Genomic DNA, 24,604 nt, shown 5'->3' on the forward strand with positions numbered 1-24,604 from the left:
CTCATACAGGTATCATGACACACTAATACAGGGAACATGACACACTCATACAGGGAACATGACACACTTATACGGGGAACATGACATATTCATACAGGGATCATGACATACTCATACAGGGAACATGACACACTCATACAGGGAACATGACATACTCATACAGGGGACAAGACATACTCATACAGGTATCATGACACACTAATACAGGGATCATGGCATACTCATACAGGGAACATGACACACTTATACAGGTAACATGACATACTCATACAGGGATCATGACATACTCATACGGGGAACATGACACACTCATACAGGGAACATGACGCACTCATACGGGGAACATGACATACTCATACAGGGGACAAGACATACTCATACAGGGAACATGACACACTCATACAGGGAACATGACGCACTCATACGGGGAACATGACACACTTATACAGGTAACATGACATACTCATACAGGGGACAAGACATACTCATACGGGGAACATGACATACTCATACAGGGAACATGACGCACTCATACGGGGAACATGACACACTTATACAGGTAACATGACATACTCATACGGGGAACATGACATACTCATACAGGGATCATGACATACTCATACGGGGAACATGACACACTCATACAGGGAACATGACATACTCATGCAGGGGACAAGACATACTCATACAGGTATCATGACACACTAATACAGGGAACATGACACACTCATACAGGGAACATGACACACTTATACGGGGAACATGACATACTCATACAGGGATCATGACATACTCATACAGGGAACATGACGCACTCATACGGGGAACATGACACACTTATACAGGTAACATGACATACTCATACAGGGAACATGGCATACTCATACAGGGAACATGACACACTTATACAGGTAACATGACATACTCATACAGGGATCATGACATACTCATACGGGGAACATGACACACTCATACAGGGAACATGACGCACTCATACGGGGAACATGACATACTCATACAGGGGACAACACATACTCATACGGGGAACATGACATACTCATACAGGGAACATGACGCACTCATACGGGGAACATGACACACTTATACAGGTAACATGACATACTCATACGGGGAACATTACACACTCATACAGGGAACATGACGCACTCATACGGGGAACATGACATACTCATACAGGGGACAAGACATACTCATACGGGGAACATGACATACTCATACAGGGAACATGACGCACTCATACGGGGAACATGACACACTTATACAGGTAACATGACATACTCATACGGGGAACATGACACACTTATACAGGTAACATGACATACTCATACAGGGATCATGACATACTCATACGGGGAACATGACACACTCATACAGGGGACAAGACATACTCATACATGTAACATGACATACTCATACAGGGAACATGACACACTCATACAGGGAACATGACACACTCATACGGGGAACAAGACATACTCATACAGGGAACATGACATACTCATACAGGTAACATGACATACTCATACAGGGATCATGACATACTCATACGGGGAACATGACACACTCATACAGGGGAACGTTTCAGCATTATAAATAACTGATGCAGATTTGACATTTTTTTCACTTAATCGAGCACGGACAAACTAACAAACATAATCGGGGCAATTTGGGAACATTTTTCGCAAATTGTGATTGTAGGATCCAAGCACGGCCCAGGGACGCAACTTTGTGAAGTAAATTGCGGCGCTTTAGATACTTGTGGTATCTGTGCCCCCATGTAAACTGAGGCTTCTGTCACACCCTATTATAACTACTAGGTGAACCAACAACTAAACAACTTAGAGGTATACCATAGTTTGGGTTTGGAAAGAAAACCATCGGACACTTTGGTGGCGTGAATAAAGTTTGAACGAAGAACTACAAAAAAATGCTTGATGAGTTGTCCTGCCAGTTTAAGCAGAGATGTCAGCACGGGTACACCACGTAGTCGCCGTTTAAATCTGGTTGGGACAGTTCACGTATATCAGCTTTGCAACAATTGCCCTAATTGTGTATCCCTTTACAACCACTACCTCGTTATCTGGAAATGCATATCTGCATGGATAGGTATGTCATTAAGGTTAAAAATAGTCTGTCATGTTTCTTCACATTGCAAACGTAAAAACTCCATTTCTTTTAAGTTTTTCACAGTCATTTATCTGTCTTAAACAGGAAATACGTGCTTATTTACAGGCCAGTATACAACAAAAACGGTGACAGCCTTTCCTGATAATAATTGTACCTTCCAAAGCAAACGCATTTATCAAAACAGAAAGATCACGTTAAGAGCCGAGGATTGAATCAGTGCCTTTTGTGTAGAATTTCAGCTTCAGTCTAATTTGTAATCACGTGACAATGCCATCCCGTTGAAGCCTTTAATTTTCCCTACACCCCGAAAGTGGGCGTGGTCGGAGGTCTCTTCTTGTGAGGCTGAATGGGTGTTGGGTGGATAGCATGGACCACCGTCATCTGACGTAGAACTGAACACCGGCGATGATTTACAAACCCATTAACCTCGTGGCACTGCGAATTTGACAATGCCTTCAGAATTTAGTTTCAAAAGTTGACTTTTGAAAGGTGATTGGCTCCCGCAAAAAAATTCAGCCTGTTTCTGAATAGGTGTGAGGTCTCGACGTTCACACAACAGCACAGTTCTCGCTTGAAAGCTTAACATTATCACACCTTTGTGGGATGAGACTGATGCGAAAGTTTTGAAAAATACAGCATTATGTCTCCCTGTCTGTCCTTGTTGCGTTTGTTATTTCAACGCGGAGGTGAGAGGGAGGGGGCACAGATTTAACTGAACGGATCCTGTTCGTGCAAAAAATGTATTTAACATTAGCCCCCTCCCCCCGCTGTTGCCATGTCAACCATGACGCCAAACGACAGACCCGTATTTCAGTAAACGCTATTGTAAATGAATTAAGGCCAAAGTGAATATATTTCTTACATCTAGAACAGGGTCGGTCCCACCTGGCTTATAGAATTACAGATTCGGGAGTACAATGACCACTTGTGCCCAGAAGGGATTTCATCTGTAACATACGGGATGTAGACCTAATATTTGGTCCCGTTTTATAGCTTCATGAGTAATTCTATGTAGGTATACCCTTTGGAATAATGATCAAGTACATGTGTGTTTGAGGGTAAACGTTGTGTTAGAATGTCTTGGCTTTCTAGGTTAGGACAGGGTAGAATATACTGGTCGTTCCAACTGTGTCTGATTGGTCAACGCCTGTTTGCTTGGACCAGAAAACCGGTGGTCGATGGCATGAACGCCTCACGCCTCAAACGGTAAACCCTCGTAAACACGCACAGAGAGAGAGCGAGAGCGAGAGCGAGACAGGCAGACAGGCACAGAGAGAGGGACAGACAGACAGACACTTAGAGATGGGGGGAGGGGTGCGGATATTGCAATTAAGCCCATTGTAAATGTCAGATGACACAAAATGAAATGTACAAACACGTGTTGAAGTAGCTTTTCATGCAGGTTTTTTTAACGACACAATCAGTGTATGTCAGTGTCAACGACGAGTTATAAGTTCTTTCGTACTGCGAAGAGAAAACCTGAAACTTGTTAATCTCTGAGAGAAAGAGGGGTCAACGAAAGAGGCGAATATTGTAATTAAACCAATTGTTAATGTCTGATGGCATTACATGTACATAAAATTACATACACTTACATTTATTAGAGCGCCAGCAAAGCCGTTTATTTTTGGAACATTGACCGGCACCCTGGCCACCGTGAAGTCCCCGGCCTGGAAGGGGCAATGGCACTGCACGTTATACGACCGTAACGTCTTCGGACACCCGGAGTGCTCATACTTCTCCAGGCGGTGGCATATATTATCATACGTGCTGAAATAAAAACACACTGGTATATCTAATATGGTATGGTACGTTTCAAATGCATCTTCCTGGAGAAGTGTATATATAAATATATATAATAATAATATGTAATATATATGAAACTTTATGCTAACACGCGAATTACAGAAACAAAACCAGGACTATTGTTTATATTTATTTTTTTATCCACAGTACGTTTTTCAGCACATCCAGTTTTTTTTCAAAAAACCTGAGGCACCTATTTCCCATCTCACCCACCCCAGGAGATCAGTGGCGTGTCCGACCTGTGAAGATCCGGGTTAGAATAGGTCTTCTTGCCGTAAAAGGCGACTTTGCTTGTCGTGAGAGGCGACTAACGGGATCGGGTGGTCAGGCTCGCTGACTTGCTTGATGCATGTCATCGTATCCCAATTGCGTAGATCGATGCTCATGATATCAATCACTGGGTTGTCTGGTCCAGACTCGATTATTTACAGACCGCCGTCATATAGCTGGAATATTGCTGAGTGCGGCGTTAAACAACAGACAAACAAACAAATAGACAAACAAACAAACAAACAAAGGTGGCGCGTCTATTATAGCGGTAATTCGGACGGATAACTCACCAGGACCCGATGTGGTTATCAAAGCAGGGGATCATGAAGGGAATCCCAAAGAAATACTTCATGATGCTGAGCTCGACGGAAACCCGTCGAGGAAGGTCCTCCGTGACGTTGCCAGTGAAGCTGACGTAGAGAGTACCGGGGATAATCACTGGCATAGGACTAGCTTTGACGTCATAGAAGTGGATTGGGCGATTTGATTCTTTACCTGCAAAGAAAAGGAGTGCGTGAGTTGAGTTTAACGCCGCTTTGAACAGTATTCCAGTTATATCATGGCGTGTTAGCTTATTGTGGGAGGAAAGCCCGAAGTGATGCATGTAGCAGACTTTTACCACTTTGGTGAAACCCACGAGCACGGGTATGGTGCTGACCAATCTAGAAACATAATCAGGGCGAACAGAGATTATGACTGGAAATAAAGACGCTATGTGATGATATATACTACTCAAAAGAAGTTGAAGAACTTCCGATATTTTCATATGGCTATAGTTATCTAGCCATGACAGATTAACTATAGTCATATGAAAAAGTTGGGTGTTATTTAACTTCTTTTGAGTCATCATATAAACCAGGAAATTGATAAAATAACTTGGATTTCACATGTGAAGAAATCTTATTCATGTATTGTTTTGGTTTAGTATTGGTAGCCCAAAGTGTGGGCAATAAACACTTTTTTCCGTTTCTGAGTTTAAATTCAGAATAAATATAATTTAGTCAATTTTAACTGACATCAACATATTTGCACGTGTATACAATTATTTTTTTTAAATCTTACGTAACGGAACCTTACCAAGTTAATAGTCAATTCAAACAAACAAAACCCGTGAATATCCGGGGTAGAATAGGTTTTCAGCAACCCATGCTTGCCGTAAAAGGCGACTATGCTTGTCGTAAAGGGCAACTAACGGGATCGGGTGGTCAGTCTCGCTGACTTGCTTGATGCATGTCATCGTATCCCAATTGGATAGATCGATGCTCATGATGTCAATCACTGGATTGTCTGGTTCAGACTCGATTATTTACAGACCGCCGTCATATAGCTGGAATATTGCTTAGTATGGCGTTAAATAACAATCAAGCAATCAAACCAAACAAACAAGATGTCAAACTACTTTGTTGAGAATTGCCGTACTTCCAATTTATAAGAACACTGGACAAACGGAAAGTATACCGTTTCATCAAAGAAGATGTAAAATATGTAACAATGCTGTTAGGGAATATAATTTTTATGTATTTGTCCCAGGAATGCAGATTTACGTCATAAATTTCTTAAGGACATACCCCTCCATATTGACAGGGACAACATTACAAATTTTGAAATCTTATGACTTAGGAATTCTTGTTTTTATACAGTAACCATCTTCCCGAGGCTAGGGCGTTAACTGACTATAAAAGTCCAGTTGCCGTCCTGATCGGACTCGGCTGGAATTTTCTGGGTTCGATCGTACCGCCACTAGTGGCTATTACGAATTATGGCCCTTCCATGTCCCTTCTATTGACAATCAGATTTCACCTCTCCTATCAGTTGCATTTGTTTCAGTCAAAATGGCGGCACCCAGTCAAGACGACCTGAACGAGAGAAAAAAGATCTATAGTGTAATAATAGTCTCAGCTCGCGAAGTGCATCAAATCACTTGCGCACCTTGATAAAACAAAAATGCGAATCCTGCAGTCGACCGAAATCTGCACGTTGAAATTGTTTACAAGCCGGCTGTTTTGTTCGTTACGCGATGTTGATTGGACTAAGCATAGACTCGTTTGTCCAGCCAAAATGTAACTCGTTCGACAAGGTTGGAAACAAGACTTTTATAGTCAGTTAACGCACTTGCCTCGGGAAGATGTACAGTAACTATATCAAGGGTACATGAGCGTTCCTCGAACAACTAAGAGTTGCATACCTGCAACATTATGAATACAGGCCTCTAACTCTCATATAAATATTATTTGCAAACAGCACTTTTGTACTTGGACCCAGCGCCTTGTACGCAAGAGAAGTGATTGCTATTAGCAATATGTGTTGGGAACAAATTGATCTGGAATTTGTAGATGGAGAGACACACGTACAGAAATCTGAATACAAAAGGTCCGAAAAGTTTTATACTCAGACAAATCAAGCCTCTCACAACATAAGGCCCTCGCCACTGCGTCATAGCATCCCAATCAGAAACCACAAAATTGCCAATCATGAATATTTTGGTAGGTATTCATTTACCAGTTCATGATCTACTGAGGTATTTTTCACATAATAATCTTCCAAATACAAGTAGGGGTAATCCCTGTTTATAATTTTTTTTATCTCGTATCACTAAGATCAACCAGGTTTCCAAGCTGGCATTACATTTCCACCAATCCCAACACCTGTGCAATAATCTCGATTTATCACCTGGAACAAACTTCCGTAAATAAATGACGTCATGGCGACGAGATCCCCGTGGTTTCTCGCCGGGCGATCGCAATACCGTTTGTTATCATACATGTCAAATAACGAAAGATAAACAGATAAACAGGGAACATCCTAGGGTGCTAAAGACTTTTATCGACCCTGGTTATTTATGAGAAGAGCAGGAAGTTTGTTTGTGAATTACCCACGTCTGTATGAATGAATGCCCCTAGCATCCGGGCATTCAAATCTTTACGTCGTGCGATGTTATGATATTGCAGCGGTACCGCTGTGTAGGCATCGCTACACCCCAACTGTGCGTGGAGTTGGTAATATTTATATCGTTATATTTTCGGCGGATTCACGTACGGAATTAAAACAAATTTTCTCTTAGGTTTACATGTGATGCACATGGGTGCCGATCTACCGTGAATCATTTCTACAACCTTAACGTCCATTAACATAACGTCATACTCTGTAATTCGGTTATTCCCAGCGAGGAATAAAACAAAATGACTAAGTTGATCGTTTTGATAATACTTGAACTGACAGACAATTAGAAGTGTAAACAAGACTAAAATTAGGAGATAAAACTTTTCTGTTTTAAGTTTTGAGGTGGTTCATCGTTATACGATCTACCATGACTCAAATACCTTTTTAAAACGGATTCTTTTCTTTTTGCGCACGTATTCAGTACAGTAGTGCGGTCAGAAGCTAATTTCTCACTTCAAATCTAATAAAAAAAACCAATCAAAATAGATACTCCTTCAATGCCATGGTAGAATCGTGTATAAAGTTGATGACAATATACACACGCTCTAGTTAAAAACAGCCATGACATTTTAACACTAGCGTCGTATATATTTGCTACACATTTCATACAGCAACAAAGCTATCTAAATACACAATACCAACCGGATAAAAAGAACAATAAGATCAACCAACCTAATGTCAGTTATTCAATCTCTACTTTTTAGGCGATAGGATATCAGGGTTTATATTGTATTCTTGTGTTCCTACCAAAGTGTATATTTTATATCTCAATAGAATGTATGGGATTACAGCAATATTTCTGTACGGGTTGATTAAGAACAGCTAGACCAAGGTAATTTTTCCTAACCTTACCTATTTGCCATGATGTCTTAGTCGCGACTCTGGGAGCCTCAGTTCGTTTTCTCCGATATTAAATCAGCAATGAAATTCTACATAAAATGCGTAATTTATCATGCCTTATTTACCATCACCGCGGGGGGTCCCATCTTTCCACCGATCGTAGATTTAGTCTAAGCGGCAGTTCTAACGCCGCGGAAAGGGAGATAGAGAGGGGACGCGGTTTAAAGGCGGTGGGGTATAAAACGGCGGTTTGAGGACTTCACAGAAGCACCGGTAATTACTGAGAAGATCACACGGTAACAGGCCAAGTTCAGAAGGTGTAGATGAAGAAAACATAGCAGTGGTTGCTATAAAACAGACACAAATGCCTCCACTTTCATCATGAGTCTTATAGTTAACCGCATCACGGTTTAAGGGGACCGGACGCGAGGTATGGCATTAACACAGGAACACCGTAATCATCACGAGGGATCAAAGCAAGTTGGCGGCGCGTCAAGAAGCCCTGTTATAGATTGTCACAAGTGATGGTTTTTAGTTATTCACATATGAACCTCTGTTTGTTTATTAGCTATCTAGCAAACCGCCTGTATAAGTTTGTATTTTCCAGCAGTTCGTCTAAGAATTTAGCTGTCAACATGCCTAGATTGTGGAATGAAGATCTCTAGCGCCTCTACAGCTACCCTGATTAGATAGTGCTTAACTCGAACTAATCTGATTATAAACGTGTATGTCGATTTAAAACCGCCATTTCAATCCCCCGGATAACAGGAAATAACATTCAACTCGAATTTGTCGACTTTTGTAGATCGATGTCAGCTTCAAACAAGCCATTTCTCTTCGTCCTCACGAACTGAGATAACAAGTCAAGTATATCCTAACATCCGGGTACCCAGGACCCCGTTTCAGAAAACTATCTTAGCGCTAAGACGATCGTAACTTAAATTAAATTTAAACTTCGCTGCTTAGTGTTTGCCCAGAGGGGGTGAGGTCGGCGTTTCAATCCAGCGTTAGAAACTAACAGTTTTAGACCACTAGTCCATATAATGATAACATGTAGCAAAACCCTTAAAAATGGCAAATTTCTACTAGTCTTTATGATACCTTAACTATTGGGCAGTTTGGCAAGGACTACAGGACAGGTGCCAATTTCTAACCCTGCAATCCCTGCAGCGTCATACAAAAAGACGTTGAAAGATTGTACTTGTTGTTTCATTGCCTAAACGAATTCCATTGCCTAAATGAAACAAGGACTGCGCCTGAGTGGGTTAACCGTTATCCATATAAACTGCAGCATGGTGTCTAAGTGGGCTAGTACTATAAAACCGACCTCAGTCCGGACTAGCAAAAACAACCACACACACACGCATGCATGCACGTCATTAAATAAGTGTAATAATCTTAAACGTCACTTAAACCCATTCACTATCAGTCATGTTATTTTTCACCCTTGTTCATAGCAAATACCTGTATGATATAAATACAATAGTGTTAAATTTAGCGAAGGCACATTCAGTTGCGAGAATATTTATTAAATTAATTTCATTGTGAAATGAATCATAAATTGTTACAAGTAAGTCAGAAAGATCCCAAATAAAACTATTTTGGAAATTTTATCATCGTATAATAAACATTTTGGCTCTCGTTTCAGTCGGCGGAACATTCTGGCAGTCAAGATCATTTTGAATTAAGAAGAATTCCAGTTACACATTTTTTCATGTATTTTTATGTAGAGTTTATCTTGCAAAAGAAAAGCAACAAAAAGATTTCAATGGAGCTTGAATAGTCTTATCATCGCATATTAAAGGAAAACAGTTTAGTTCCAATCTGAGAAGTGTAACCACATGGCAGAAACTTCTCGCCGCTAAAAGTATCTCCCAAACACATGATCACTTACGGTTGGGGTGAAAAAAACGATAAACTGCCAGAGAATGCCAGAGAATTGTTTGGTATAGTTGTATGTACTCTACTGTGCCTGACAGGCGATTTAGACAGGGGAATTATAGATACAACGATATGCTATGCCACCTTGCTAAACATCCCGTCATGGCCGGAGTTCGGTCTTGAAGCGCGCTTAGCATCGTGGGTGGCGCTTGGCCGTCAAACAGGTCTATTACTTCCCGTGTGATTTGACGAGAGCGAAAAGAGAAAAAATGGCGACCAGCTCTCGTTGATTTCTCGTAATTTTAGTCTCGTCTATTTATTCTGCTATTTTCTCGTCTCTTTCCATTTCCATATCTATATCGTCCTTCTAACTTGAAACTGCATGGTATCCTATGAGAGCGGGGTTAGATAAGATAGCCCAGCGGCAAATTTGCCCTGCTTCTGAACACTGCTTGTAAAATCTTGGTAACCAACCGCCCATTCTCATTATCAAATGTATGCTTGAATGTTTTTGAATAAGACGAAATTAAAGCCTTTGAATTCATGGAAATAGATTAGATTTTCGTGGCGAATTTGTATTTATGTCGTATCCAGACAATCTAAGTTTCGTTTCGTTTCATATTTGAATTTATCATTTGATAATGAAACTGATTTCGTATGATTAATATCTCCCATGCTGTTTCGGCGCCAGTCTCCCTCTATCGGAATATACTTTTTAACTTTTAATTTGCTTTAAAATAAATGATAAACAATAACCGGATGTGACCGAAATAGTCTCAAAGTGCAGAGATGTGACGTAAAACCTGGACCAGCCGGTTCAGATCGAGGGCCTATCCACCTGGCCGCGAGTTTTATTGGGCCTTAATTGACACGATGGTAGCATTGAGTGTCCCGAACAACATTTATAGAAATGTTCGGGCCACATTAAGAGGTGAGGTCGCCGAGTGCAACCTCAGGAATAACAAATGTTCTGGGGTAAAGTCGGTGCAGAGGTTTGCGAATGTCGAAGCTTGACTCGCAATTAGGTGTCTTCTGAATGCTATACTAAACATTCCGTACCAAGCCACACTAGTGGAACGGGTATTCGTCATCGGACTGGCGTTGGTTCCCATGTTGAAGCATGTTTTTCTATAACAGGCCAACACCTGGACTCATACTGACGCTGATTCCTTTTCAGTGAGTTCTTTGCCAGAGGACATAGAATTTGAAATTAAGACATGATCTTAACAAGCGTTTTAGGATTTATTGCAAACTAAAATACGTATGCAGACATTTGATATACATAAAAATTAAACAAATAACAAAACGCTTAAACATTTAGTTGATCTGTCATTATAAGGTATTCATTTACTTAACACCACAGCGTTGCATCTCATCTCATTCTTCTTGAAATATCCCGTGAAACCCTATGTAGCAAATTTGTGAATCGTTAATTGCTTTTTTATACATTCGACAACTAAAATAAAATGTTTAAGATATAAAATTTAATAAGTAATAATTTAAATAGTTTAAAACAGATAAATAACAATACGGTACACGCTACTAATTATACACGAACATGGCTTAAAAGTTTCTTAGCACCAAAAGTCAAAAGATGCTTTATTGTATGCGACATGTACAATGGTTACGTATTCAGAAAAAAATTTTACCGAATGGGATATATCTTGTGAAATATTCCCACGAACAGTGGTTTTATGCAGATACATGCCACATTAATCATGCAAGTTTAACCGAGTTTATTTCAACAAGGCAGTCAATGGCAGCCCACCATCATAATACGCGAGGCCAGAACCCCAGCAAGCGCAACTGACAACGGGTGATTTTCGTGTCATTACGCCGAGTTTCAATGCGAGCATTCCGAACCTTCACCGGAATGTTGTCAATTGGTGTGTTCCGATGTTGACAGGCACAATACATGACTCTTAACATGACCAGATGAAAGTGTCGGGAATCACCGTAGTACAATCCAATGCATGTTGACAAGCGGCTATTCAATAAATCCCCCGCGTTCATTCAGTCAAATTAATTTATTCGCTACGACATATGCAGAAAGTGTTCTCGTACTGTTCACACAGAATCTCCCGGTCACGAGTTTCAACTCAGGGTCACTACAGGTGCGCTACGTCACTGTATGGAGTTCACACCTGGCAATTTGCTGCCGGGAAATTCCTATACAATTCCCATGTGTACCAGTGTAGAGTCTTCCGACACGATAACTCATAATAGCATTGTTATTATTTAATATGAAGTACACTTTTCTTGGTCGTTGCGAAGAAAGTTTTATCATTTTGAACTCATAACACGGATATATGAATACAGTTTGCAAAGACCTAATATCGTAATACTGAATCAGTATTACGGGTGGTTTTATAGGCTTGTGGAGAAAGCGATTTCACACTAGGCTATTAAAGATACCCCTTGCCTTCCCTCGTCTTCATACTGAAAAGATATTTGAACCCACTATCTAAATATCTAAAGTCAACGAGAGTAAACAGTCTTGATTATCCGCCGAAACAGATTCCATTGGGTGTAAAAGGAAAAATGGCGGTGAAAATTATATTAACGGATCACTGTATTTCATTAATGACACCAGGTGTTCCCGAAATGTAGTCACTCATCTAAGTCACCATGAATATATCTTCGGAGTAACATGGGTATTTCGTCAAAAAAGATTTTCACGAGGTAATCAGTACCCGTTAAATTCCATACACAACTGTGCGATTGTTCATCAGTATTAAAAACAAACGTCGAATAAAACGCGACAGGTAAGCAAATATATCGCGCCGTGTTCGCGTCCGTGGGGTGCGTTTGTGTTTGGACTTCGGTACTCGTCAACGCTGACGTCGCGAATCCGTCGCTTTCGAGGGGACATGTGTTTGTGGACTATGGTACTCTTCAACACTGACGTCGCGTACCCGTCGCGTTCGAGGGGACATATGTTTGTGGACTACGGTACTCTTCAACACTGACGTCGCGTACCCGTCGCATTCGAGGTGACATGTGTTTGTGGACTACAGTACTCGTCAACCATGACGTCGCGTAACGGTCGTGTTCGAGGGGACGCATGTTGTGTACAGTAGTGTTAGGCGCATGCTGAATGTACATGGCCCCATTGAGGTGTGGAGCGCGGCAACTTTCTCACAACTGCGGTTAGCTGCTCTGCGGTTTTTCCACGCTTAGTCAACTCGTAAACAAGCAGACCATACAACAACACTTGTACGTTCCGCGGGGGTTCCAGGAGAATGGGGCGAAAGGGGGAGCGTTTGTGTTGTACACACAGCAAAACCACAAGATTATCCGCGTTCAGGGGCCAGCGTAACTATTCCCAGCCCTGACTTTGTATTAGTATCGAAACTTCCGTTGTGCTGAGCTTTTCGCCTTATAGTTATTATGAGAGGCGGGATTTGCTTCTCAGCTGAAGACTTTCTGACTTAAGGTTATGAACATAAGTGTTGGTGAAATAGGATAAACATTATGACACGCATTGTGCGTTACCACAGGCCTATAATAGCATTACTTTGACACCGTGTATTGTGCTTATCTTACACACCGTCAACACAGCAATTACTTTCTGCAGTATGGTGCTGGAAATAAAGCGACAAAACCCGTTCCATGAAAGATGCATGAACCAGGAAGGAGATTAGAACATTTTGCTTAAAATTTTAAATTCAATTAAAATAGTAATTAAATTTCCACTATATATTATGGTTTTTTTCTACTCTGCGTCTGTTGTTTGTTGGTTTACGCTGCATTCAGCAATATTCTAGCTATATCGCGGCATCCAGTAAATAATCATCCTCGATTGTCCATTGTGTATTATATCTGCATTCGCCAACATAGCTTCGTTTCGGAATTGATGTCACCGCCTTGTGTCTCTGAAAACTAAGCATAGAATCCCTCTCGCTCGGGAGAGTAATTTGATTAGACGGCTCTTTCAGCGTAGACTCCTTCAAATCGGTCTCAAATGTTGGTATGTACGAATGGACCCTGGGTATTTATCATAGAACAATTGGTATATAATACACTGGGCAATCGAGGATCGAAACGAAAAGAGCTTTGGCCAATGTTTGTAAGCATGGTAAGTTGGAAAACGCTCAACACAGACGGGATACCATGACATTCGGGAGTCAGTACTTATGAAAACATAATTTATTTGTTTGTTGTGTAAAGCCCCACTCGTTGATATTCCAGCTATGTGGAGGCGTTCTGTAAATAATCGAATCTGCACCAGACAATCCAGTGAAATCATGAGTATCGATCCACGTAAATCGGATACGATAACCAGGTCACCGAAATGGACCAACTGATCCATTTAGATGCCTCCAACGACAAGCATATGTTGCTTGGGACCCACCGGTTTATACAGGTACAGGGGAATCATAGGTTTAGGCGTTGATAAATAGGCGCACAGGGTATACAGGAGAGAAAATGACCTGTGTTTCCATTTCGTCCTATCCGAAACTCGCTCGAATGTGAACGCTAACATCAATCATCACTCGTGTACAGAAATGAATTGCTGTAGATCATATACAGTAAACTACGGTTATAACGAACTCGAGGGGACCACTAATTTTAGTTCGTAATAACCGTAGTTCGTTATAAGCATACATGCAACATATATACAACAAATGGTATGGACTGAAAATTAAGTTCGTTATATCCGTCAGTTCGTTCTAAGCGTGTTCGTTATAAACGTAGTTTACTGTGCTTAGAATTGACCGTCAACTCTAGTGAGTGAGTAATGTTTTATGCCACTTTAAACACTATTTCAGTCATTTCATACCAAGGATGGGCTTCACACGTTTGTTTGTGTGTTTGTTGTTTAACGCTGCACTCAGCAATATTCCAGCCAGACCATCAAGTGATTGATACCATGAGCAACGATCTACCCAATTGGGATACATTGACATGCATCATCCAAGTCAGCGAGCCTGACCACCCGATCCCGTTAGTTGCCTCTTAAGACAAGCATAGTCGCCTCTTACAGCAAGCATGGGCTACTGAAGGCATATTGTACCCCAGATCTTCACGGGTCACACGTTGTACCTTTATGAATGAATGAGTTGGTTTAACGCCGCTTTGAACAGTATTTTAGTCACTGCGTGTCAGCTTTCTGTGGGTGGAAATCCTGAAGTGATGCAGAACGTTTACTACTTTGATTAAACCCACGAACAGGGTATGGTGCTGGCAAACCTAGAAGCATAATTAGCGCGAATTCTTAGGCGAATGATACGAATTCCTAAGGAAGCAGCTCCGCACAACGTATGCGACGCGTCAGTCGACTGGTCACTTTTGCACCTTTGTATCTTAGTGAAGAATGTAACTGACACATTGTCAAGTGGGAATTTACTAATTCACTTGGTTTCACCTGTAAGTGATTTCATTATGGTCAATATATACGAACCATACGGTCTTTTGATATTCCAAATCTTTTGATTTAGTCAATTTACACCACTATTTTCCCTTTCGATCTTTATTTCTTTATTCAACGTACTGAGGAGGCCACAGGCCTATAGTACAATCATGATTACAGGAGCAATTGGTACAATCATATTTTGCCTTTCACACCCAACTGAAACTATTTCGCAGGATAATCGAGACTGGTTATTATCTGGTATTGACGTCATATATTTAATTGATAGTATAAGGTCTTGTGAAATCCAGATATAACACATAATAAACTCGTTCGCAATTTGTTATAAAAACAAATTCGCTGTTCAGATGAATATCGTTAAACCTGACATGCCTGATTCATTTTATCCTATAGTTCGCTATTTTAGACCTCTCGGCTATTTTCTACGCTAAATTAATATTTCCTTTAAACATCATCGAGAGAATGAAGTTTTCCTATGTCATCCATTTCTTATTTACATTAGGCTCATTACATCTTATTGTGTCATATTCCGACGTAATAAGCTTAACGTTTCAAAGAGGGACAGCGAAACCACCTGCAGGTTCTCGCGACGTAATAGAGTTGTCAGTGATATGTATTTCCTTCTCTCTATGAAATACAATAACATCAACGAACATGTCCGCTATTTGAATTACCCGTCAATTATCCGATATCTGTTATGCATGCGATCAAATAAAACAGCCAATGTTCTAAAAAAACGTAGACACTTCGTACACACCCAATTCTATATAGACTTAGACAAGGGAGAGGCTATACGACGCTAATATGAAATACCATATTATGCCATTCCGCATGAATGGCTTTTATTCAAAAATACTGTAGAAAAGTCTTTATCAAATGCAACAAAGGCAAAATGCACAGTGATAGTATTCCTATGAGAAATACCAAGTGCACAAATCTCAGCCAGGAGGCCTTTTGTTCATAATCACCAGCCTGAAGCCTAATAAAATTCGTTCCGTGGTTTACATTTGAAATCTCAATTTTTATGAACCATAATCATATCCCGAACTTATTAAAGAAAGCCATAGAATTATGCGCTATGTCTGCACATCAATAAAATAACCATTCATATTTACAACTGTAGAAAATGTTGAGTTTCATTGCCTTAAGACCGGATGAAACGCAACGGTTGTGAGGTCCAAGTGATGTGTAAACTTTGCCTCAATGCGTCACCACCAATGACGATGGGAGATAAGAGGCGTTTCTTTTTAGGGCTAAATTCCGACAAGAATTCGCAATGTTCTTCTTTTCATATCTAGTCACAAAGAGAAGTTTTTCCAGATGTATGAAAAGCTTCAGCCAGGTCTGAAATCCCCTGATGATTTTGTACCGTCTTGTCCGCAAGCACATGAGTGCAAATAATTAGCAGGTTCTAGTTTACAGCTACACGCGATAAAAAACCCTCCCTGGCGCATGATTGCATCAACTTGTCGCGTACAAAGTCATATACAATGGGAAACAAGCGTTGGTATGAAGATTGTGGGCTTTTTTTCCTTGAATATCATCGTGTGTTGAGAGAATGCATTTGATAGTTTGATGGTGGCCTTGTCTCTCTGGTAAGCCCAGTCCTCTAACAGATGGGTATGAAATTAATTCCCAGATTGTTTATCCTGTTTTTAACTATGGCTTGTTTTGAGTGGTCGTATTGCAAGGTGATATAGCAGTAGTTGTAGAGAATAGTTTATGTAAATATCAGTAAAACCACAGTATATATATGGCATAAGCAGCAAAGGTTGTGGCAAAGGGGATAGTAGCACAAGTAGCAATAGTTGCCTGTCTCACAGTCCCTGAACCATATATTTACATTCCGCCTAAGCAAGATAGATTTTTTTGTGATATGAGGCGTGTTTTAGGTGTTTGACCACTTTCGTACAAAGTACGAGCACGGGCATGGCACAAAGGGTAATTAGTAAGGGCAAATCTAGGATTCGAACCTACGATCACAGGGTCCTTGCACGGATAGTAGAAGTAGTAGTAGTAGTCTGTAGTACAAGTAGTAGTAGTAGAAGTAGTAGCAGTAGCAGTAGTAGTAGAAGTAGTAGCAGTAGTACAAGTAGTAGTAGTAGCAGTAGTAGTAGTAGTCAATTGTAGTAGTAGTATGTAAAAGTGGTAGTAGTAGTAGTAGCAGTAGTAGTAGAAGTAGTAGTAGTATGTAAAAGTGGTAGTAGTAGTAGTAGTGGTAGCAGCAGCAGCAGTAGTAGTAGTAGTAGTAGTAGTATATTAGTGGCAGTAGTAGGAATAGTTGAAGTTTTAGTGGCAGTCGTAATAGTAGTAAATGTTGTAGTAGCGGTAGTTACAGTAGTAAATGTTGTAGAGCAGTAGTAGCAGTCGTAAATGCTGTAGCGCAGTAGTAGCGGTAGTAAATGTAGTAAAACGGTTGTTGGAAAGAATAAGACATCGTGGTAGTAATCAAGCTGGTGAAAAACACTAATTTCAACACGTCGTATTAACAACGAAACTGCTTCAGTTAATTTAAGGTGTTTTTTGGCACGAGCCTGCCCCTTTCTCTCTAAGCGGCATTACATAACACATGTTAGCCATCTCCTCTCGTCAAGCTCTTGCTCCAGCTATTTTCGTGACGAAATATCACCGTGTTAATACGTAAATAGCAAGTTAGGCAATGTGGTAGAAATTGCCAGTTGGGTCAACCCTCTGATAATACAGGGCAATTATGAAGAAAAACTTTGACGGTGGTCGATGAATAGATCGTGACGGAAAGAAATAGTATGGGTGTCTCCCGCAAACCTGCCGCCTAAACAAAGTGGATCAGGTTGCCGCGCTCGTTCAATCATTTACCTAACACTGATGCCTGCAAAACGCAAGTTTTCATATCAAATTGAGGCGTTTAAAGGCGCAATACTCCAATTTAGGATCGTAAGTCTGGTAGGAAAATGCGATAGAAATCAGTGTTAGTTTGAAGCGTCGAGTTGTTGGTTGCTGCATTGTTGAATATACACGAAAAGTATTCGGATTACTTAACAAAAATGTAAACACATGCTGGTCATATCATTATGTAACTAGCATAATGAGTTATGTGACACCCAGTTTTATCTTGTGTTCAGTTGAGTAAGTGGAGTTTTCGCCGCTTTGGGGAATATCTAAGACATATCGCTATGGGCTTAAAACACTGTGTCCATGTTGGGAATCAAACCCAGTTCATCGGTGTGACGAGCGAGCGCTTAACTACCATACCACCCAACCCCTCCCGTTCAACTGTATCATGCTGTCCCGAGAGAGTATAGTAATGTCACATGTACAACTATATCATGACGTCAAGCAATATAATACGTTCAGGTTTATCATGACGTCAAGCAATGTAATACGTTCAGCTACATCATGACGTCAAACAATATAATACGTTCAGCTAATATCCTGACGTCAAGCAATACAATACGTTCAGCTAATAACATGACGCCAAGCATTATAATACGTTCACTACATCAAGACGTCACGTAATATAATACGTTCAGCTAATATCATGACGTCAAGCTATAAAATACGTTCAGCTACATCATGACGTCAAACAATGTAATACGTTCAGCTAATATCATGACGTCAAGCATTATAATACGTTCAGCTACATCAAGACGTCAAGTAATATAATACGTTCAGCTAATATCATGACGTCAAGCAATACAATACGTTCATGATCAGCTACATCATGACGTCAAACAATATAATACGTTCAGCTAATATCATGACGCCAAGCATTATAATACGTTCAGCTAATATCATGACGTCGAGCAATATAATACGTTCAGCTACATCATAACGTCAAACAATATAATACGTTCAGCTACATCATGACGTCAAACAATGTAATACGTTCAGCTAATATCATGACGTCAAGCATTATAATACGTTCAGCTACATCAAGACGTCAAGTAATATAATACGTTCAGCTAATATCATGACGTCAAGCAATACAATACGTTCATGATCAGCTACATCATGACGTCAAACAATATAATACGTTCAGCTAATATCATGACGCCAAGCATTATAATACGTTCAGCTAATATCATGACGTCGAGCAATATAATACGTTCAGCTACATCATAACGTCAAACAATATAATACGTTCAGCTACATCATGACGTCAAACAATATAATACGTTCAGCTAATATCATGACGCCAAGCATTATAATACGTTCAGCTAATATCATGACGTCGAGCAATATAATACGTTCAGCTACATCATAACGTCAAACAATATAATACGTTCAGCTACATCATGACGTCAAACAATGTAATACGTTCAGCTAATATCATGACGTCAAGCATTATAATACGTTCAGCTACATCAAGACGTCAAGTAATATAATACGTTCAGCTAATATCATGACGTCAAGCAATACAATACGTTCATGATCAGCTACATCATGACGTCAAACAATATAATACGTTCAGCTAATATCATGACGCCAAGCATTATAATACGTTCAGCTAATATCATGACGTCGAGCAATATAATACGTTCAGCTACATCATAACGTCAAACAATATAATACGTTCAGCTACATCATGACGTCAAACAATATAATACGTTCAGCTAATATCATGACGTCAAGCTATATAATACGTTCAGCTACATCATGACGCCAAGCATTATAATACGTTCAGCTACATCAAGACCTCAATCAATATATTACGCTCAGCTTATATCATGACGTCAAGCAATATAATACGTTCAGCTACATCATGACGTCAGGCAATATGGGATACGATGACATGCATCAACCAAGGTCAGCGAGCCTGAGCGTCCGATCTCGTTATAGTTGCCTTTCACAGAAAGCATGGGTTGCTGTAGACCTATTCTAACCCGGATCTTCACGGGTCCTGACGGAGGGAGTAAACCACCCGAGTAGTGTTACACAAATATGACAACGCAATCAGATGTCAGCATTGACAATTATTCTTTCATCCGCAAGAAAACCCTCTCTATATAGTAAAAATATGGATAACAACTTGCTTAATATACTCCACAGAGACGAGTCGGTAAAGATCCTTATCTAGTTGCCAAGCAAGACTGAATAATCTGTACTGGTGTTGACGTGGACCGTCGCATATGAAACAGCGATAGAAACATTTTTAGTCCACTAGTCTCTATAATGATAAAATATAGCAAACCCTTAAAAAGGGCATTTTTTTTTATTAGTCCTTTTAATAGCTTAATATATTGGGCAGGATGGCGACGACTGCAGGACTAGTGCCAATGTCTAACGCTGTGAAACTGACCAATCACATGAGTATATCAAAGGGGAAGTAAGTGTGTGAGTTGGATTTAACGCCGCTTTTGAACAGTATTTCAGTTATATCACGGCGTGTCAGCTTACTGTGGGAGGAAAGCCTGAAGTGACGACGGTTTAGACGTTTACCTTTTTGGTGAAACCCACGAGCATGGTTTGGTCCAGACAAACCAAGAAACAAATAATCAGGACGAACAGGGATTCGACCCTCGATCATAGGTGTCTGGCAAGGCCATGGGCGGCGTCTCTACATAGCTTATTGTGGCGCCCTAAACTACTGGTCCACATGCCAATCCCCACCAAGGGTCCAATCATTGTATCAATTTATAGAATCGAACCTGGGAGTTCGGCATGATGAGATCCGTTTGATCCGTTTGATCGGAGAAACGGCACGACTAACTTCTTTTGTCATAAACCCCATTCAGGGATCATTCTAGGGTGGGGCTTCGTGCTTTTAGCCCCTAATTTGAAAAAAGCCCACATTTTCAAAAACAATGGGGCATTTTAACATTGTGCTGTGTGGGCAAGTGTTGGCATACCTCTGGAATATTTAAAATTCCTTGAATGAACCCTGTCCATTCAAGCAGACTAACATCTAGTCCCTGAAATGAAAATATTTTACAGAAAACAACTATCGTTAAATTATCTAAATGAAATATTATAAATAGGATCCCAGAGAATCCCTTCATTTATTGCATAAGCTGTATTGGATAAATTTGTTTCAGGGTCTGTATGACAGACTACCATTCAAGCAATCGTACTTCACATTCAACACAACAAAAAAGCCTATGAGTTCAGGTGTGTTTTTTAAAATTACTACAGTAGGAATATTTCTCAAGGACATTGTTTTTCGATATTTGATTAAAGTCTTTGATAGACATTTAAAAGTTGCAAGAACATAAATGCTTGATATTTATTTTTGATAAGAACTTCTTATATTCTTTGTAACGACGTTTCAAGAAAAGAAGTTGTTATCCATAAAAAAATAGGTGACATACTTTTATATCTGAGTAATCTACATTGTTTACGCGCGGGTCTGAGCTATATTCCATTTTATTCCGATACGACCAGGTTAGTTTGGTCGCCCTATGGTTCAAGTGAACACTCGTCTGACGCGATCTTCCCTACACCAGCAGGAAAATGGGTAAATGATATGCTGCAATAGATCTTAAAGTCGGGAAAATCATAACACTCTGACAGCGGTAGAGCTGTAATGATCTATCACAAGGTACTTTGGAGCAGACAAACCAGTACTCCGAGCATTAAACTACGCAGACATGTTTGGACGTCCCACTGCGAGCATCAATATTCGCGAACGTTTGGTGTATAAATATACCACCTCTGTGCACATGACGGGTTTTACACATACGATGGGGAGATAAGTTCGTCGTTCGTGAGCTGACTACACAGTCCCCTTAAGCTGTATTAATAACATAAATGAACCTGCTACAGCACTTCCCTAGCGAACACTATCAGGGTGATATCTCATGAATTCCAATCATTTATGACGGGCGGAATTTCTTCCGGCCTCAACAGGTGTTTCCTTCTCATTGTATGAAGAATACAGATATACCTTCGTTGATCAGCCATGCGGCTGGTAAAGTTAACCGCCGAGATACCCCGCTTTTTAAGTTCCACATTCTGGTGCTCATTCTCAACCTTGATCTACACGTTGTAACACGTGCAATATGTGAACTGATACACACAGTCTGCGTAATTGGGGTAATCACGCTGAGCAGAGTGATAGCCCTAAAACATTTTGAGCAGAGAAACAAAGCGGCGTATGAACGACTTGATTCAACTTTGCTAAAACTGCCAATAAGCCTCGTTTCTTCTTAAACACCAAATAACTAATAGCAACGACAATAATAACCACCGCCAACAACAATCCCCCGGCATGTTTTTTTTCCGCTGTGCCAGATATACAAGTACAGTTCAGTTGAAATATTTGCAAAGCGGGTTTCGACTTATCCATTACTGTACACGGTTCATTGATTTATATCGGATACGATGTCAATACGAAACATACCAAATCCTGAGAGATATATTCCAGTAGCAGTCCTAAAGGCCAACAGATATTTTTTGAATGGTGAGTGGACCTTTAACGCTACTCACAGGCGTACAACTGACATGTGTGTAGCAGGCTCCCGTTCTCCACCCCCTCCCTCTCCCTCCCGTACCTACAAACACATCTCAACTGAGCGATTAGTTTAGTTAAGGAAATATTGGACAGTTATCAATGGTGCTATATCAAAACACAGCTAGCGGTGAATCCGGTACGTCTATTAGCTTGTAGAGAGATTGAAATTGACAACGTACACATAACTGTGTCACGGGAAAACTTGTTTGTTGTGCTTTTTCCAACAGATTAACCGATCGGTCCGCCCCAATGCATCAGTGTATTAAAATATGTTGAAAACATGTATTGACGCAAAATTGTTTAGGTTTTCTTAAGCGATGCAAACTAGGGCATTAACAGCACAAAGTCATACTAAAATGTTTAGAATAGGCAGGTTACCTTCATCGTTCGTATAAACATGATTACTAGTTTTTATGGCTCACACATCAAGATCTCAAAACACAATTCACATTTTCTTGTCATTTCATGACGAACACGTTTTGGCATGAAAACAACAATTATAGTTTTATCATTTTTCAAGTAATTTGACTTTAAACATACCATAAAAGACGTGAATGTGGGATTAGCGTCCGCACTTAATGTTTCATATAAGGCAATATCATTTCTTCTAAATGACAATACATTTTTAAAAATTGGACCTCTTACCACAGTCGGCAAAACGTAGTATTGATCTTTCTCTCTTCCGTCTAGCCGCTACCACTGCACATCCACACAGGAAGACAACAAGCACAGTCGCACGAACATTCATCGTGTGTGATAACTACTGTATCTCACACACAAGAAATATCCCAGATAGCCCACGGCAAAACAAACAGTATAAAATATCTCTTGCTGAGATATATGCATAAACAAACAAATCCCAGTTCTTCTGCAAGGGATTTCACAAACCAATTCTCAGGTAATGCACAGGTGTGATCAGAGTTCAATTAAGCAGATCGAACGCAGTTGATGAGTACAAGTTCGCTTGGTTTCACGTTAGTATTCCCTATGCGGTTAGATCGATGTTTAACCGTGTATACCTCCCGAGCAAATATTTACGACAAACCAGGAAAGGTATTAGACCCCACACATAGTCGACACCAATCTTCATCGGAAGGTCTCCGTCAAATAATTAAGTCAAAAGTCCAATACTTTTTCACTGCTTCCATTTCCGAAAGTCCAATTGGAAAATTGTCATACGTAGGTTTCCTGGAGGAAAAGGTCCAAAGCGACAGACTTTGCTTCACTCGAGCGATTAATGACACTTTAGCCCGATAGCAAGCTATTTAATCCCTCGATTTTCAGTCTTCTTGATGATATAATTTGAAGATAAATAATTTTCCCAGATCAACAGTCTTTTAATATATTCAGCTCTCGTTCCCCAAAAGGAGTGGGCTCGCTTAGAAATACACCACAGTTTACGTTAAAACTGCTCATTGGTCGGCCGTGATCGTAGCCGATATTGACTATCAGTGAATTGCCGGAGACCACCCACCTTGAGCCGCGCGGCTCGTGTACTTCTAGTCTAAGAAGAACGAGCAGTGGGGAACGCTGGTCGGAGCACGGTGGGTCTACAGACTAAAACCTCCGGGGAAAACCGTTGTCTTTCAGTCAGTCATACATCTACCTCAGACACGACAAATCAAGCAGAGAACAAGTGTAGCAGTATCGAATTTCACCGTGTTTTACTTCGCCTGTCCATCGGGCTAATTTTCGTGTCAAGCTTTATCTTATGTTTGATTAAGATCTGCCAGTCAGTTTCCCCGTCCTATCATTCCTATCCCCGTATCATCCTCTCAAAACTCACTCTCTTCAACGGAGAATACTCATGTGACAAAATTATTTGATAAAATCTCTGATTTATTTGTGATTCCCTAACACTTAATTCCAGTAATCTTTCCCGTGGGGTTGGGATCCTGCCCTCCCGCTACTGATGT

At 40.4% G+C, this 24,604-nt stretch overlaps 1 protein-coding gene across 1 annotated transcript in view; it reads right to left on the minus strand.

Moving 5' to 3' along the window:
* The window catches only part of LOC124133656 (ganglioside GM2 activator-like), a 31,553-nt gene extending 7,212 nt beyond the window's left edge, over window positions 1-24,341 (minus strand). Inside the window, exons 1-3 of the mRNA XM_046498111.2 lie at window positions 23,334-24,341; window positions 4,515-4,719; window positions 3,744-3,918 (exon numbers count right to left, since the gene is read on the minus strand). Coding sequence (XP_046354067.1) covers window positions 3,744-3,918; window positions 4,515-4,719; window positions 23,334-23,436 — 483 coding nt within the window. The 5' untranslated portion in view covers window positions 23,437-24,341. The remainder of the gene's footprint in view (window positions 1-3,743; window positions 3,919-4,514; window positions 4,720-23,333) is intronic.
* Between the last annotated feature and the right edge of the window lie 263 nt (window positions 24,342-24,604).

This window comes from Haliotis rufescens, unplaced genomic scaffold (assembly GCF_023055435.1).
Source record: "Haliotis rufescens isolate VD_foot unplaced genomic scaffold, xgHalRufe1.0.p SCAF_7, whole genome shotgun sequence".
Classification (NCBI taxonomy): Eukaryota; Metazoa; Mollusca; class Gastropoda; order Lepetellida; family Haliotidae; genus Haliotis; species Haliotis rufescens.